This window comes from Salvelinus namaycush, unplaced genomic scaffold (assembly GCF_016432855.1).
Source record: "Salvelinus namaycush isolate Seneca unplaced genomic scaffold, SaNama_1.0 Scaffold916, whole genome shotgun sequence".
Classification (NCBI taxonomy): Eukaryota; Metazoa; Chordata; class Actinopteri; order Salmoniformes; family Salmonidae; genus Salvelinus; species Salvelinus namaycush.
The window spans coordinates 84,449-102,437 of NW_024061660.1; the positions used below are offsets into that span (position 1 = coordinate 84,449).

Sequence of the window (17,989 nt, forward strand, 5' to 3'; positions counted from 1 at the left end):
ACAGTTGTGCTGGTTACAGAACTTGGTCAAGGATGGGTTGTTGATGTCAACTTGTAGAGTAGACAAAAGAGATGGCCATTAGATCAATGCTCACAAATATTCAATGCAATATGTAATATGACAGGTGTAATCAAATCTAATTATATTTGTCACATGCGCTGAAAACAACAGGTGTAGACCTTAGCGTGAAATGCTAACTTACAAGCCCTTAACCAACAATGTAGTTTCAAGAAAATAGAGTTAAGAAAATATTTACCAAAGTAAAAATAAATAAAAAAGGACCACAATAAATAACAATATTGAGGCTACAAGGGTACTGAATCAATGTGTAGGGGTAAAGTGACTATGTATAGATAATAAACAGTGAGTACCAGCAGTGTAAAAACAAAGAGGGGGGGGGGGGGGGGGGTCAATGCAAATAGTCTGGGTGGCCATTTGATTAATTGTGCAGCAGTTTTATGGCTTAGGGGTAGAAGCTGATCAGGAGAATTTTGGACCTAGACTTGGCACATCGGTACCGCATGCCGTGCGGTAGCAGAGAGAACAGTCTATTACTTGGGTGACTGGAGTCTTTGACAATTTTTAGGGCCTTCCTCTGACACAGCCTGGTACAGTATATAGTTCCTGGATGGCAGGAAGCTTGGCCCCAGTGATGTACTGGGCTGTACGCACTACCCTCTGTAGAGCCTTATGGTCGGATGCCGAGCAGTTGCCATACCAGGCGGTGATGCAACCAGTCAGGATGCTCTCGATGGTGCAGCTTTAGAACTTTTTGAGGATCTGGGGACCCATGCCAACTCTTCTCAGTCTCCTGAGAGGAAAAGGTGTTGTCGTGCCCTCTTCACAACTTGGTGTGTTTGGACCATGATAGTTTGTTGGTGATGTGGACACCAAGTAACTTCAATCTCTCGACCGGCTCCACTACAGCCCTGTCAATTTGAATGGGGGTGTGTTCGGCACTCCTTTTCCTGTAGTCTATGATCATCTCCTTTGTCTTGCTCACATTGAGGGAGAGGTTATTGTCATGGCACCACACTGCCAGGTCTCTGACTTCCTCCCTATAGGCTGTCTCATCGTTGTGTGATCAGGCCTACCACCGTTGTGTCGTCAGCAAACTTAATGATGTTGTTGGATTCGTGCCTGGCCATGCAGTCATGGGTGAACAGGGAGTACAGGAGGGGACTAAGAACGCACCCCTGAGGGGATTCCGTGTTGAGGATCAGCGTGGCAGATGTGTCGTTGCCTACCCTTACCACCTGGGGGCGGCCCTTCAGGAAGTCCAGGATCCAGTTGAAGAGGGAGGTGTTTATTCCCAGGGTCCCCAGATAACATTCCTATAAAGAGTAGTCTTCATTCCCTAAGTTATAGACCTCACCAGACACGCCATCAGGGGGAGTTGTATGATCTTCCCCACCAGCAACATTGTTAGCCTGGTTAAACCAGACTGAATGCTGAACTCACCAGTGAAGTGAAACAATTGACAATGGTGAGTGCAGGGTTCAGTATGATTTAACCAGGCTACAAGATGGTGGACACATTATTGAATTAACTGTGAGGAATGCTTGAGTCAAGTCCTGCTCTGTGTTCAACACTGGGAGCATGTCAATACATGAATCAGGGTGGTGTTCATTAGGCAACACATGGAAGAAAACAGACTGAAACAGGATGGAAGAAAACAGACTGAAACTGACAGGAACTACAATAAGAAACACTAATTGTTGTGTTCCGTTGTAAAACGTTTTCTGTTGCATGCCCTAATGAACACAACCCAGTTGCCATCTTACCTTGGACACTCTGGGCCAGTCCCAACATCTTCTGTAATCTCCTACAGATGGTCTCCAGGCATTTCTGGAATCATCGGCACAGTCGTGTTCATCACAGTTACAGGTGTCATAGAAACGGTCGTGCTGGTTACAGCACTTGGTCAAGGACGGGATGCCGATGTCAAACTGTAAAGTAGACAAAAGAGTTGGCCATTAGATCAATGCTCACAAATATTCATTGCAATATATAATATGACAGGTCTTACAACATTCCTATAAACAGTAGTCTTCATTCTCTACGTTCTTGACCTCATCTGAATCTGGTAATGAATGGTGTGGCTGTTGAACAAGTAGAGGACACTAAATGACTTGGTGTTACCTTATATTGTAAACTGTCATGGTCAAAACATATAGATTCAATGGTTGTAAAGATGGGGAGAGGTCTGTCTGTAATAAAGAGATGCTCTGCTTTTTTGACACCACACTCCAAAAAGCAAATCCTGCAGGCTCTAGTTTTATCTTATATTGATTATTGTCCAGTCATTTGGTCAAGTGCTGCAAAGAAAGACCTAGTTAAGCTGTAGCTGGCCCAGAACAGAGCAGCACGTCTTGCTCTTCATTGTAATCAGAGGGCTAATATTCATACTATATATGCCAGTCTCTCTTGGCTAAGAGTTGTGGAAAGACTGACTACGTCACTTCTTATTTTTATAAGAAACGTTATTGTGTTGGAAATTCCAAATTGTTTGCGTAATCAATTACACACAGCACTGACACACACACTTACCCCACCAGACATGCCACCAGGGGTATTTTCACAGTCCCCAGGTCCAGAACAAATTCAAGAAAACGTACACTATTATGCACAGCCATGACTGCATGGAAGTCCCTTCCATCTTATATAGAGCAAGTGAACAGAAAACCTGGTTTCAAACAACAAATAAAGCAACACCTCATGGCACAACACCTCTCCCCATGTGACCTACTTGTGTGTATGTACCAACATGCATGTGTAACTGATAGATGCATACACACACACACATTACATGTTAATGTTCTTAAATGTATGTAAATTGTAAAGTATTTTGTCTGTAATGTCTTTTTCGTTATGCTGTTACCATGTTTTCTCCCACTACAAACAAGTATTGGGGTGCGTGTGCGTGTGCGTGTGCGTGTGCGTGTGTGTGTACGTGCGGGCAGCCCGAGGGAGAGACTTTACCATCAATGCATTCGTAGTGACACATTCCATCGTGTCCTCCAAGTAAGTCCAGAGCCACGTTGAGTTCTTTTTTAATGTTATAGATCTTATTGAGGTATTTGTCAATGTTATGGATTCCATTGCGAATGGTTTTTAAAGTAATTTGCCAGTCCGGTGTTTCTGTTTCAGGTTCCTTACTGCATGAATATACAGTTGTGGCCAAAAGTTTTGAGAATGACACAAATATTAATTTCCACAAAGTTTGCTGCTTCAGTGTCTTTAGATATTTTTGTCAGATGTTACTATGGAATACTGAAGTATAATTATAAGCATTTCATAAGTGTCAAAGGCTTTTATTGGCAATTACATGAAGTTGATGCAAAGAGTCAATATTTGCAGTGTTGACCCTTCTTTTTCAAGACCTCTGCAATCTGCCCTGGCATGCTGTCAATTAACTTCTGGGCCACATCCTGACTGATGGCAGCCCATTCTTGCATAATCAATGCTTGGAGTTTGTCCGATTTTGTGGGTTTTTGTTTGTCCACCCGCCTCTTGAGGATTGACCACAAGTTCTCAATGGGATTAAGGTCTGGGGAGTTTCCTGGCCATGGACCCAAAATATCTATGTTTTGTTCCCCAAGCCACTTAGTTATCACTTTTGCCTTGTGGCAAGGTGCTCCATCATGCTGGAAAAGGCATTGTTCGCCACCAAACTGTTCCTGGATGGTTGGGAGAAGTTGCTCTCGGAGGATGTGTTGGTACCATTCTTTATTCATGGCTGTGTTCTTAGGCAAAATTGTGAGTGAGCCCCCTCCCTTGGCTGAGAAGCAACCCCACACATGAATGGTCTCAGGATGCTTTACTGTTGGCATGACACAGGACTGATGGTAGCGCTCACCTTGTCTTCTCCGGACAAGCTTTTTTCCGGATGCCCCAAAGAATCGGAAAGGGGGTTCATCAGAAAAAATGACTTTACCCCAGTCCTCAGCAGTCCAATCCCTGTACCTTTTGCAGAATATCAGTCTGTCCCGGATGTTTTTCCTGGAGAGAAGTGGCTTCTTTGCTGCCCTTCTTGACACCAGGCTATCCTCCAAAAGTCTTTGCCTCACTGTGCGTGCAGATGTACTCACACCTGCCTGCTGCCATTCCTGAGCAAGCTCTGTACTGGTAGTGCCCCGATCCCGCAGCTGAATCAACTTTAGGAGACGGTCCTGGCGCTTGCTGGACTTTCTTGGGCGCCCTGAAGCCTTCTTCACAACAATTGAACCGCTCTCCTTGAAGTTCTTGATAATCCGATAAATGGTTGATTTAGGTGCAATCTTACTGGCAGCAATATCCTTGCCTGTGAAGCCCTTTTTGTGCAAAGCAATGATGATGGCAAGTGTTTCCTTGCATGTAGCCATGGTTGACAGAGGAAGAACAATGATTCCAAGCACCACCCTCCTTTTGAAGCTTCCAGTCTGTTATTCGAACTCAATCAGCATGACAGAGTGGTCTCCAGCCTTGTCCTCGTCAACACTCACACCTGTGTTAAGGAGAGAATCACTGACATGATGTCAGCTGGTCCTTTTGTGGCAGGGCTAAAATGCAGTGGAAATGTTTTTGGGGGATTCAGTTCATTTGCATGGCAAAGAGGGACTTTGCAATTAATTGCAATTCATCTGATCACTCTTCATATCAGTGCTTAGTTGTGGCCGAGTTGTCTGGTACGCGGTACCGGAACCTCAATTTTGGGGTTGAATTGCGTACCAGCTCCTATATAAAACAAGTAGAATATCATCGGCCCAGATTCACACAGTGAGCTAAAAGAAATGTTGATCAAAGCGGAATGAAAGTGGGATCGGCATTTCTCGATTGTGCTATGTTCAAGTTTATTTGCCACTAGTCTGTGATTCTATGCGTGACAGTAGGCTAGCAGTGTTCGAGATTGTGCGGATTGAAAATGCGTCAGCGTGAATGGCATGATGCGCTGTTCCAAATTGCCAAATTAGGGGTTGTAAGGTCATGAAAAGTAATGGAAATGTTTGTTAACATAGTTCATGAAGGCACACTTAAATATTATCAATCACTTAAAAATCGATATATCAGCCATCATTGGAATGACACTTCAGCGCATGTCTATGTGTGCTGTTTATGTGCCAGTGGGCCGTTGCCCGAGAAGAGAGAGCGCGACATTTCAGCAGCGGATATAAAATAATAACTAGATAGCCAATTCAAAACATAACTTGTAGCCGTTATCTCGCTAGTAAAATATAGCTAACTACCATTCATGTTGTTTTCGCCTTTCCAAAGGCGCTGTAGATAGCCTAAATAAATATGCACCGTTGGAAAGCTGGGATTCCCGTCTGTTAAAAAGCAGCCATGTAATTGTGACAACATAAAAAAGATTCTAATAATAGCCTAATTGACAATGAATTTGCTGTGCGAATTGAGGCTATTCTGAGGGCAAAATGTTTTTACACTCAGTGTATATATAGACATGTCTAATTAGATAGCTTTCTCTGAAGTTACCTTATCCATATTGTCCCTGATTCATTGAATGAATCTCGCAAATGGAAACTCGGCCAAAACCCTCCTTCCGCTAATATCGTTGCGCGCACACACACACACACACACACACACACACACACACACACACACACACACACACACACACACACACACACACACACACACACACAGACACACACACACACACACACACACACACACGTTAATGGTTTTAACTTTATGTAAATTATAAAGTATTTTGTCTGTAATGTCTTTTTCGTTATGGATCTTGGCCAAAACCCTCCCTCCGCTAATTTAGCCAGTGTTAATCATGGCCAAAAATCTATTTTTTAAACGATACAAACCATTTAGATTTTGTGGCTGTTGAATCTAGTGGAAACCGTTTATCGTCCACACAGGGTCTTGAAAACCCCTGCACCAGTTAAAGCAGCAGTCGAAACAATAACAAAGCGGTTGTCAGTAAAACGCTGAGGGATGGAGCTTGGGGAATGTAACCTCTCTCTAAATCATAGACAGAGCTATGGATGCAAGGACTGATCAGCCTTGCATCAACATTATAGTTCAAACCATGTTTTGAGGCTGCAGTAGGCTATTTGTTTAACATTTTCTTTGTTTACAAACATTGCAGTAAAACAAGCTTATAATTGGGGTTTTGATGTTGTATGCCAGTTGAACTAAGTTCATGATGCATTTATAAATTATAGCCTATTCTTCAAGAATCAATGTGTGCATATCATTCATTTATAAGTTTAAAAAAATTATGTAACTGCTGATTGTCACTTTATGCACAATCCTGATTTGTCCAAATAAACAACAACAACAAAACAAAACCAGAAACTACTGGGAGGATTGATTATATGTAAGTGTTCATCTACTAAACCCTTTTGTGTAAACTCCCTCTTCATCTCGGTTGCTACTTTTTTTTTTAAACATTTATTTAACTAGGCAAGTCAGTTAAGAACAAATTCTTATTTACAATGACGGCCTAGGAACAGTGAGTTAACTGCCTTGTTCAGGGCCAGAATGACAGATTTTTACCTTGTCAACTCTGGGATTCAATCTAGCAACCTTTAGGGTACTGGCCCAACGCTCTAACCACTAGGCTACCTACTTAAAGTCCCCAGGACATTTGCAGTATTAAGCAAGACTACCTTCTCGTCTTGTGCACCAGAGGCATGGTATAGTCTACAATGCATACTTCATCTAGATATGTTAGTGCCACTGAATGAATTTAAAATGTTGAATGGAGACTCTGTTACAGAGGAGTGTAAATGTTTTTTGGGGGGGCTGGATCATATTGTTGTATTGTATTGTTGTATGTTTTAATTCTGTAATGTATTGATTGTTGCTGCCTTCTCGGCCAGGTATCCCTTGAAAAGGCGACTCTGGGTCTCAATGGGTTTTTCCTGGTTAAATAAAGGTTAAATAAAAAATAAATAATGGTGAACCGCGGGGCCTCGGTGTATGTCCTTTGACGTGAATTGTCAAAAGCACTAAGGGATGAGTGCCCTTTTTCAAGTCAAACAGTCGTCTGTGCCGCTCTGTCAACAAGGCAGCATGGTGCATCATCCAGAAACATACACAGGCATACATCTCTTTTCCATTCAAAATATGTTTGCATTTTCAAACTAGTTTTCAATTGGGAAAGCAGATAATGCTGTTTTGTCAAAATAAATCACTTTTACATGTGAAAACACAGAACCGTACTCTTTACTCCACGTGCTAATTACGTGACTTTTGTTTTGAGCGGATTTCTCCGTGGGCTTTGAACCGGGCACCTGTCTCACACCCTGGAGGCAGGCCGGTTCCAAAACAAACGCAATGAACTTTCACCCAGTAAAAAACACGCATAGTCTGGCGCCCGGCAGATTAATTGAACCCCTCAATGTTGTTTATAACCACATAATCCTACATCAACATTGACAGATTCTCGCCGTTTCCACAAGAATTAGTCGCCGAGAGATTATAGTCTGGTCTCAATGAAATAGAGTAGGCTGCCTATGCGTGGGAGGAGAATCAAGTGGCAGTTGTCTTTTCAAGAAAATTACATTAAATATTAGACTACGGTTTACTACAGTGTCTGTAAATAAATAGGGTATTGATAATGGAAATAAGTGGTGGACGCTCAACCAACGTTAGTCAAGGTGCAATAATAAAAAATTATTGAAAAGGCGTAACGCGCGGATAGGCTACCATTGTGAGCGAACGTTTCATTTTCAATAAATATTAATTACCCATTTATTTGTCTCTGCCTGCAAATTATCCTCCTAAAAGGTAGGCTATATCCTATATGCAAAACGTAGTTCAAGAGAATGTACAAGTGTCCGCTCTCATCGTTCTTGCTGCCTCATATTCAGTAACCACACATACGAAATAAAGCAGTCTATATAGCCTATGCATGGGCGGAGAAGCCCGAGGCAGTTATCTTTCCAAGGCAATCAATGTAGGCTACTTCCTAAATATGAGTTGGCTATAGTTTACTACATTGCCCTGAAATATATATTGATCAATTCAAAGTAAAGGGCTTTATTGGCATGGGAAACATATGTTAACATTGCCAAAGCAAGTGAAGTAGATAATAAGAAAAAGTGTGTGTCACTGTCTGAAAATCGTCCTACTCCTAAAACCGAGGCTATAAAACGTAGCTCAAGAGAAAGTGCAAGTGTCCCAACTGCTCTAATCAAACTGCTTCTAGCCTATTGGTTGATATAGCGCAGTAATACCGATAACCTAATATAATGGGCCACGTGAGAATCTCTTGTAATTTAAACTATTTCTTAGGTTCATTTTGCGCATTTTGATATTGCTTACATAGGTCGCAAAATTGCTGCGACCATGGCTGGCAAATGAGATAGATGCGTCACATTCGCCTAAAATAATATTGCTGGACTTCGGTTGGGTTTGGGATCGGTTCTTGCGGTAGCGGCTGAGAGTCGGATAGAAAGCCAGCGGATGAGGTATTAAAAGCTGAGGGTGCGAGCAGAAGCGGGCTGAATTAATCAGTACCGCGCAGAACTCTATTTCAATGGGCCAGTTCGTTTTGCATGGCACGATGCCCCGGGCGGGTGAAGATTTCATTGAAGGACCAATGGAATGGTCTAAAAATATTTACTCCTCCTCACACGAGGCACCGGGCCATGCAAAACGAACTCTCCCATTTTCAACGCAGTATATACACACACATCTTTGGACATTATACATAGGGATACTGTAAAAACAAAATGCATGTTTCCGTATGCATGTCTGTGAATGAGGCAAGCTCAACAAAGCTCAAACAACAAAACAAAAATAAAAGCATGGAACAGCGGGGGTTTTCCAAACATTTAATTTAACTACAACATAACCACTGGGGCAACACTCCATCAACAGGTAAACCATGTTGTGTACATTCATTTATCAGCCTATTTACACATTTAATATAAATCATTAAAAAGTAGCCAAAACAATACACTTACTGGGCAATATAATGTAGCCATTACCCTCATCACTGTATCATTATGTGCTTGTAGTCATACATTTGTCTTTCAATGTCTTCTTACCTTTTATAAACATTCATATTCTCTCTTAATTGATACTTCATATATATGTGTGGCAGAACAAACAAATTACATACATGACAACTACTAAACAACCTTTGCATAGGAGAACAATTCTACAAAATGATCAAATAGCGATTTTAAAACTCAGATCACCCAACGCTCATTCATTGAGAGCACATCCAGGCCCCTTCACAAGGCTTAGCACATTGTTATCAATGGAAACTTCCACAGCTCTATCCCGAGGTACACTATTTACTTCAGTGTTTCTCTGGTGGCTTGACTATTCCAGAATCCCCTCTGGATGGCAGCTCATAGATCCCTCTTGACTTCAAATTTGCATATGCAGGAGTCTCTCTGGCTGTCCATGTAAGGTTTACAGCCCATGTGCATGACAGCCTCAAACAGCAGGGTCACAGTATTCTCACACGCTGTATAGAGAGACATGGAAACACGAGTTGATCATGTTATACAGACATATGAAACACACAGAAAAATGAATCAATATAAAATGTTATTTGTCACGTGCACAGTTTACAGCAGGTATAAAAGGTGCAGTGAAATGCTTGTGCTAGCTCCCTCAACATTGCAGTACTATAATTAAGCAATATGGCACGAGGGGGTGTGGTATATGGCCAATATACCACGGCTAAGGGCTGTTCTTACGCACGACGCAACACAGAGTGTCTGGATGCAGCCTTTAGCCGTGGTATATTGGCCATATACAACAAACCCCCAAGGTGACTTATTGCTATTATAAACTGGTTACCAACTTAATAGGTGCAGTAAAAATACAATGTTTTTTCATACCCGTGGTATACGGTATGATATACCACGGCTTTCAGCCAATCAGCATTCAGGACTTGAACCACCATTTTTCTGTTGCTTGCCCTAATATGGATGAGTTGTATGATCTTCCCCACCAGCAAGATTGTTAGACTGGTTAAACCAGACTGAATGCTGAACTCACCAGAGAAATGAAACAATTGACAATGGTGAGCGCGGCATTCAGTATGATTTAACTAGGCTACAAGATGGTGGACACATTATTGAAATAACTGTGAGGAATGCTTGAGTCAAGTCCTGCTCTGTGTTCAACACTGGGAGCTTGTCAATACATAAATCAGGGTGGTGTTCATTAGACATCACATGGAAGAAAACAGACTGAAACAGGATGGAACTACAATAAGAAACACTCATTGTCGTGTTCCGTTGTAAAACGTTTTCTGTTGCATGCCCTAATGAACACAACCCAGTTGCCATCTTACCTTGGACACTCTGGGCCAGTCCCAACATCTTCTGTAATCTCCTACAGATGGTCTCCAGGCATTCCTGGAACTCATCGTCACAGTCGTGTTTATCACGGTTACAGGTGTCATAGCAACGGTCGTGCTGGTTACAGCACTTGGTCAAGGACGGGATGCCGATGTCAAACTGTAGAGTAGACAAAAGAGTTGGCCATTAGATCAATGCTCACAAATATTCAATGCAACATATAATATGACAGGTGTAATAACATTCCTATAAACAGTGGTCGCCGTACAGGGGAGCCGCACTACTATGGCTGACCCTGTAAAACAACACATTTCACTGCACATATCCGGGTATGTGACAATAAAATAAACTATTTTTCGTGTGTGGCTTCGTGTCTTCGTTACTGGTCCTGAAGAGCCGCCGCTATAGCAATACACTATAGTGTGTGCAGGCTTCACTGTCTGAAACACAGGTCTCTGCTAATCATAAAAACCATGAGTTGATAAATCAGGTGGGTTAGTGCTGGACTGGGACAACAGTCTGCACACACTGTGCCCCCCACAGGACTAATAGGGAAGACCACTGCTATAGATCAAAGTCATACATGACACTAGCTCACCTGGAATCCGAACAGGGGTGACCCACATCCATTGGGTGGGGTTGGTTTGTAACCAGGCCGGGGTTCTGGTTTGTAACCTGCAAGGAAAGAGCAAAGGTAGAGGTGTTCAGAGTTCTTCTTTAGTCTTGTTGAGACAACCTGTTCAGAGAGACTACAGAGTGTGTTGGGGGTGGCACTGTACCAGTTTAATGGTTTACAACTCAAGATAGCTACAGTGGTGCTTATCTGCTTTGTTTGTGGAACATAATCACTTTCAACTGATCTTTTTAATAAATGGCTTGTCTGCATAATAAGCAAAGTAGTTATGGCCATGTTTTATTTCCATTACCAACAAGTATTGACTGTGTGTGTGGCCTGAGACCTTACCATCGCTGCATTCATAGAGACACAGTCCATCTCGTCCTCCAAATAAGTCCAGAGCAACGTTGAGGTATTTGTCAATGTTATGGATCCCATTGCGAATGGTTTTTAAAGTCATTCGCCAGTCCGGTGTTTCAGGTTCCTTACTACACGAAGACACACACCTCAGAAATCCATAGAAAGATAGTAAGCCAACGAGAAAAACCGGGATGCAACTGTTATGATGCATGATGACAGCACCGGATGCTAGCAAATAGTTGCAATTGGTCGGCATGTGAATCCAAAGTTAAATGACTGCACCAAAGGTCGGTAGAAAATCATATCACAATTTCCCAAATGTTACACTACAGGTCCTATTCGACGTCAACAAATCACGTCATGCAATTCCCTTTCCGGGTTATGGGATTAGTCACGTGACAGCAATAAGCCTATCAGTGACAATAGATACATTTGCACTTATAGTACACGTGGTCACTCATCGCCCACAGATGTTCAAAGTTCATGCATGCCACGAACAAATGTATATTCATGACTGATTTGATTTTTACTGAGAAATTGTCTTGTTTTGTTTTAAGGCAATATTAATCAGTGTAGTACTTTCAAGTATTTTTACTTAAGTAGTTTTTTTGGGGGGTATCTGTACTTTAACATTTACTTTACATTTTTAAAGAAAATAATGTACTTTTTACTCCATACATTTTCCGTGACACCCAAAAGTACTTGTTACATTTTGACAGGAAAATGGTCCAATTCACACACATCAAGAGAACATCCCTTGTCATCCCTACTGCTTCTGATCTGGCAGACTCACTAAACACAAATGCTTCCTTTTTGAAAATATCCGAGTGTGCCCGGTTATCTGTCAATTTTAAAAAAGCAAGAAAATTGTACCGTCTGGTTTGCTTAATATACAGCATTTGAAGTGGTTTATACTATTACTACTTAAGTACATTTTAGCAGTTCCATTTACTTTTGATACATTTAAAACCATTTACTTTTAAAACCAAATACTTAGTATTTCACTGGGTGACTTTCTTTTGAAATGTTCTATTAAAGGTATCGTTACCCTTACTCAAGTATGATAATGGAGTACTTTTCCCACCACTGATTTTAATCAATACAAGGATTAATCACTGCCTATACAGTATGTATTTTTCAGAAACACCACTACAGTTCACAAGGACTTCCATGAAAAACAGCAAATTCCCCTTTCTAGTAGACTTGTTCAGTTGCATTGCAGTTTTATGAATCACAGTACTGACCTGTTTGGGTACCAAGCAGCCATACAAATCCATGTGAACACATCTTTTACAAGCCTCATAAACATGGTGAGGCACTATTAGGTTGAGAATAAGGCTTCCTGCAAAACAAAAGTGAGACTGTATACAAACTACTAATAGAGTAATGGATCTGTATGCCAGGGAGAATATTATGTGGAGAGAATAGGCCTACAGTCTGAGTACTATTCACACATTTTCAAAGGGTGTTTAACCTGCCCTACCATCAGTTTCATACGCACAATTGCACATGCTCTTGTGCTCGAAACAAATCAAAACTGCTTCTGGTAATAATTTATTGTTTATTCAAATGATTAACCGAGCAATGAAGAAAAACCTTGTTTTTCTACTTAAATAACTCCATAAATTTTCAAACATTCCAAATGAAAAATGTACAACAATTGATGAAGATTATGGTTCCAACTTCACATTTTTTCCCCAAGCCAAAAAAGTTAAAGTGAGACCGTGGTCATTTCTTCATCTGCGGAATGAACTTCAAGGTCCATGGAACTCCACAGAAGGTTCCACTGTGGGTTCCACTGTGGTAGCTAGGAAGCATTCTCCGGGTTCCTCACAATACTAGCACTGCTAATGTAGGGATTGGAAGGAAGGCAGCATCTCCAGATGAGCCTAAAAATCTTGTTTAAGTCAAGCAGGTGAAGTAGTTATCTAGAGTGAAGATTGTGATTTGCTTGTTAGAGCAGAATGCTTGGCGCTTCAATACTCAAGAGGCACCACCACAATGCCTTCTGCTTTTCCAGTCAGTGTTCATTTCCAGAGTGGGTTCTTATTTCCAGAAAACACAAAAAGACAAGCAAAGATAGAAGAGAAAGAGGTTGTGTTCTCAAGTGTTTTGGGAGGTTGGTCTATTCTTCAGTTGGTTCATTGAGATGCAGCAAGGCAGTTCCCAGGGAGGAGGGGGTGGTGAGGAAGATGGAAGGATGGGTACTGGGGGAGGGATGGGAACAACTTACAACTTCAACGGTAAGGCTAATTATTTTTATATTTTTCCTCCTTTTCATCTCCATGGTTTTTCCTTAAAAATAACAACATTTACATACATATCTATTCATATATCTCTTCTAAAAGCGTCCTGTGGGAGCCTGGGGCTTCAGGCGGGCTCAGCCCCCCCTGAACAGGTCATTTAGTCTGTCCAGCTCCTTGCAGTTATCCATGGTCATCAGCTCAGCCTTCTTACGCAGGCGGTCGTCCCTGTAGACCTTAGCAGCATACAGCAAGTCCGTTTCTGAGAGAGAAGGGAGAGATGAACAGAAGAGTCAGTCAATATCAACCATGTCACACTAAGCTACGTCGAGGGAATGCTTTCGTCACAAAATAGGAAATGAATGCGTGTTTTGTAGGAGTACTTGTATTGCTTCACATCATTTGATTGAAGTCCTCACTGTAATTATACCCTGCAGGGGCTACGTGCTACGTCACTGCTTATAACTAAGAAATCTGTATCAAATAAATTATATCCAGCTCAGAGCTCCAGCTATGCATTCGGTTTTCTAACTTGCTAGCTACGTGACAAGATTACAGCAGAGATATTCAATCTCCTCCTGGATCAAGATCCCTGTTGCCTAAATTGTTTTAATACTTCTGGTAATACCTGGTATGATACAGAGACGGTATGAACATCTGGATACCGCCCAACTAATAGAGGCATGATGGACACCTACTCGTCTGCCTCTCCTTCCAGCAGTTGTTTCTGACATTAGACACGTAGTCCTCCTCCACGTTCTTCTCGATCTTCTGCAGATTGGAGCCCTTGTACTCCCTCTTGAAGTCTCTGTTGACGTAGTAATCTACACGCAGGTTCTCCGTCTGCCGTTTCACCGTCTGCCCCGTGGACCTGGAGAGGACAGAGGACAGGCATCAGGTTACATATGGCTGTTCTGATAACAGCTAGATCTACAGTTCTTTTTATATGTCCTATCTTTATACCAGGTGAAGAGAGGCAATGGGAATGATCAAACGCACACAATAAATGCTTCAGTACTTTACTGGTAGGTGTGTCCGTTACATACACCTACCATGTCACCATTTGACAGTATTTTTCAGCACCGAGCATGTGGAGCAGAGGTACAGAATAATAGGCCTGGGTCGTGTTCAGGTGGGAGAAAACGTTTTGAAACAGAGTGGTACCACCTAAACGCATGATGTATCCAATAGGAACACAGATTTTCATTTTCTGTTGCAAAACCTTTAAGTGCCGTGCGCCATACTGAGCACGACCCCAGTGTGTGTGTGTGTGTACGTACGGTCTGGAGTAGAGGCTGTAGGGGGGAGTAGACACCATCAGTTGGCTCAAGATGGACACCAGGATCAGTACAACGATGGGTATCAGCTGGATAAACATGGAGAACCCTCCCTGGACAACAGATTACAAAAATCACTAAACATACACTATTTTGTCCTGCAGCTCAGGAGGTAGAGCATAGCGCTTGCAACGGCAGGATAAGTCGTTTGATTCCCGGGCCCACCCATTGGTAAACTATATACACAAATGAATAAGCTGCTTGGGACAAAAGAGTCAGCTAAATGGCATATATTACCATTTAATATGTTAAGACATGTACTGTCCTGATAGTGACTTTGCACTTTTCCTGCTTTACTATGCAGCACACCGATATTAACTAGAGCTCATCCCAGTCAAGGCTGGAACAGTTGTGTCCTTCACTAAAACAGAGCCTGCAATATGCTGCCAAGACTCCCATAGCTTGTAGAGGGGGGGGGGGGGGGGTCTGCTATGGAAGTCTGACCTGAAGTTACCCTAGACTCACTAGGTATTATATTTACAGTCACAGTATACATCTGGCAGTGTAGATGCCAGACATGCATACCTCTCCCCTCTCCTCTGCTCTCTCCCGTCTTTGGTCCGTCTGCTGGCTGTATCGCGCTCTGCCGTTGGTGAACGTGTGGGCAGCCGCTGTGGAGAGGAGGTACCCTGTTAGTGACTCGGCGAAGACTTGCAATACAATACTCATTTAATAAACATTCATGTTTGAGCAAGACAATTGTACTTAATTGATGTAATGAATTAAGACTAGTTTATTAAACATTGAAACAAACTCTGCAACCACTTGATGAAATTAACTTCAAAATGTATGCGTGTCTCTTACAAGAGGGGAATCCTCCTCCGAAGAACATGTTGAAGAGGTCCTCGGGAGTGATGTCGGCCTCGAAGCCCCGGTGGAAGTCAAACCCTTGGCTGTGGGCGTGGCCAGGGCTGGTAGGCTCCTCCGCCCCCGTGAGGTCATACTGCTTTCTCTTGTCTGGGTTGCTAAGCACGGCGTAGGCATTGCCGATCTCTGTTAGAACCACAACACACTTGTGTCAATAAGTGTCGCATTAAGTCAGCGAAAAAGGAGACATTGGCTCAGAGCCGATGCCCATTTTACACTGATCTGCAAACTTCACATCAGGGGGGATGGCAGGTCAAATTTATGCTGCTAACAATGCTGTAGGGACGAGTGGCTCACTTGTTCCAGACCCGGTCCGATCAGTGAGGGAAGCAGAAGAAGTCATTTTTTAAAGCTCCTTTATTAACCAGAGCCGAGTGAGTGAGAGCGTTCTAGCAGGTGGGAGAGGGAGGGAGAGACAGCAACCAACCAAGCTGACTGGCGCTATAGTAGACTAATAGCTGCCATAGCTCAGTTATTTATCATCAAATATGAGTACGTAGTGCCTGTCTTGACTGCATCAAACCAGGAGAAGCTAGGCTGAGGCTGCAGTGCATACGCTTCCTGATCTTACAGTTACAAACAATTCTGATAAGTAGCAGCCTGCCTACCTATTGGTTCTTGGTTGCTGTAGCCTATTCTTCTCCTTTAACGCCGTCATTTTAATTCCACCTTCCATTGATTAGATATCTCCTAGCTTTTTCCACACACGGAGCAAGGCTCTACGGCTATAGCCCATTGCCACTGATGACTAATGATTGGCCAACAACCTACACTCGCGAAAACAAGAGTAGCAGCATAAATTATACAATTTCGCTCCCTCTACTGCAGCAGTCGCGTTTGGATTTGTACCTTCCGGACAAGTCGGTTAAAATTACACATACCCGAGTCAATCATATCAGATCCAACCCAGACCAGTGACATTATTTTGAGTTCTGGTTCCGGACTCGCCCGGGTCCCGAAATCGGGTATGGGTGGATCCGTTTGTCTACATTACAGCCAAATAAATGTGATTGGCACCGAACACAAAAACAATGCATGTGAAACTTCTTACTTTTGAAGGCCTCTGTAGCTCCGGGGGCTTGGTTTTTGTCTGGGTGGAACTTGAGTGCTAGTTTCCTGTAGGCTTTCTTCAGCTCCTCCTCATTGGCCTCCTTACTGGTGCCCAGGACTTCATAGTAATCCTTACACCGCTTTATCCTGGAGAGAGAGTTTATTACAATGCTACTAGTAGTCCTTACACATCTTTATCCTTTAAGAAGAGAGATTACAGTGAGTGATTCATCAGGGCTATGTTACACATGTCGAGGAAACAGATATAGATCTAGTTTATTACAATGCAGTGGATCTGATTCATCATGAGGGTTGTAGCACAGATCACATTTGGCCCAAAAGCAAGACAAAAAACCTCTAATGGATATTTTTTGCTTGAAGAACTAGTGTTTGGAAAGTATCTAGGTTGTGCCTTTAGATTTAGAGAAAATTAACATCCAAGGGAAGAATTTCTACTTCTGGTAAGTTGGTCTGTTTCGCAAGAGTTCCAGGAAGTCTCGCAATGTTGCGCCTCTGGGTTTAGAAAACTGTGCTCCTGGAGTACCATTTGAAACCACAAGAGGCCAAATCAACACTGGTGGCAGAACAGAGCAGGAGAGTTCAAACGCAATACACAGAGTCGATTGCATGACCTGCAGAAGAGAGATTGCCTCCAGTCTCCAAGGAGAACCACCTGAGATACTTGCCAGACTGTTACATTAACATTCAATTAGAATAATCAAATATATGCTGATGTCACTGTGTACCTTTCAATTGAGGTTAAACCCTACGCTGCATGTAGGCCTGTTTTAACAAATTACAGGTTAGTCTCTAAACATAAACACAGCATCTTAGTAAACAAACATATTGTCTTACGCTCTTCACAATGGGACTAGATGTTGGTCAGGCCTACCAAGCACTATGTGAGTGTTACCATAACGAGATGTGTCACAGCTCTTTTGTCTCACTCTCTCAGTCCCTCTCCCTTCCCCTCTCTCACTGGCCTTATGGGCACCTTGCCGAGTCCGAGGTTCCCATAGCGATAGCATGGTGTGTAGAACACTGCAGTGTTCTCATTGAGCAGTTGATTAACGGTCCCCACACATCACCAATGGCGCAAAGCCGACCACAACAAGCCACCCAAACAGCTCTGCCATGAAAGACTCGCATACAAATACACAGACAACCCGTCTGCTGTCATTAGCTCTGCAAACACTGCAAATATTCCGCAGGATTCAACTTTAAACCCAACTC

At 42.6% G+C, this 17,989-nt stretch overlaps 2 protein-coding genes across 2 annotated transcripts; both read right to left on the reverse strand.

Moving 5' to 3' along the window:
• Positions 1 to 8,779: 8,779 nt before the first annotated feature.
• LOC120043435 (group XIIA secretory phospholipase A2-like) lies at positions 8,780 to 11,634 on the reverse strand. Its single transcript, XM_038988019.1, has 4 exons — positions 11,248 to 11,634; positions 10,882 to 10,958; positions 10,277 to 10,442; positions 8,780 to 9,439 (listed from the first exon to the last, which is right to left on the reverse strand). Exons 1-4 carry the CDS (start codon positions 11,513 to 11,515, stop codon positions 9,321 to 9,323), a joined length of 630 nt encoding a protein of 209 aa, XP_038843947.1. The 5' UTR covers positions 11,516 to 11,634; the 3' UTR covers positions 8,780 to 9,320.
• Positions 11,635 to 12,800: 1,166 nt separating this feature from the next.
• LOC120043436 (dnaJ homolog subfamily B member 14-like) lies at positions 12,801 to 17,773 on the reverse strand. The gene is made up of 7 exons (XM_038988020.1): positions 17,751 to 17,773; positions 16,758 to 16,948; positions 15,644 to 15,832; positions 15,365 to 15,450; positions 14,783 to 14,892; positions 14,201 to 14,373; positions 12,801 to 13,764 (listed from the first exon to the last, which is right to left on the reverse strand). The coding sequence occupies exons 1-7, from the start codon at positions 17,771 to 17,773 to the stop codon at positions 13,640 to 13,642; spliced, it is 897 nt and encodes a 298-aa protein (XP_038843948.1). The 3' UTR covers positions 12,801 to 13,639.
• Between the last annotated feature and the right edge of the window lie 216 nt (positions 17,774 to 17,989).

What these genes read in the sequence shown, in the direction of transcription:
- LOC120043436 (XM_038988020.1), bottom strand. Translation starts at nt 17,773, where the DNA reads ATGGGAACCTCGGACTCGGCAAG. An exon ending in GGAACCTCGGACTCGGCAAG is followed by an intron (nt 16,949 to 17,750) that starts GTGCCCATAAGG and finishes TAAAGGATAAAG; the next exon opens with ATGTGTAAGGACTACTAGTA. An exon ending in CGGAGGAGGATTCCCCTCTT is followed by an intron (nt 15,451 to 15,643) that starts GTAAGAGACACG and finishes TCCTCTCCACAG; the next exon opens with CGGCTGCCCACACGTTCACC.
- LOC120043435 (XM_038988019.1), bottom strand. Translation starts at nt 11,515, where the DNA reads ATGCCGACCAATTGCAACTATTTGCTAGCATCCGGTGCTGTCATCATG. An exon ending in TCTCTATGAATGCAGCGATG is followed by an intron (nt 10,959 to 11,247) that starts GTAAGGTCTCAG and finishes CTTTCCTTGCAG; the next exon opens with GTTACAAACCAGAACCCCGG. An exon ending in CACCCCTGTTCGGATTCCAG is followed by an intron (nt 10,443 to 10,881) that starts GTGAGCTAGTGT and finishes TCTACTCTACAG; the next exon opens with TTTGACATCGGCATCCCGTC.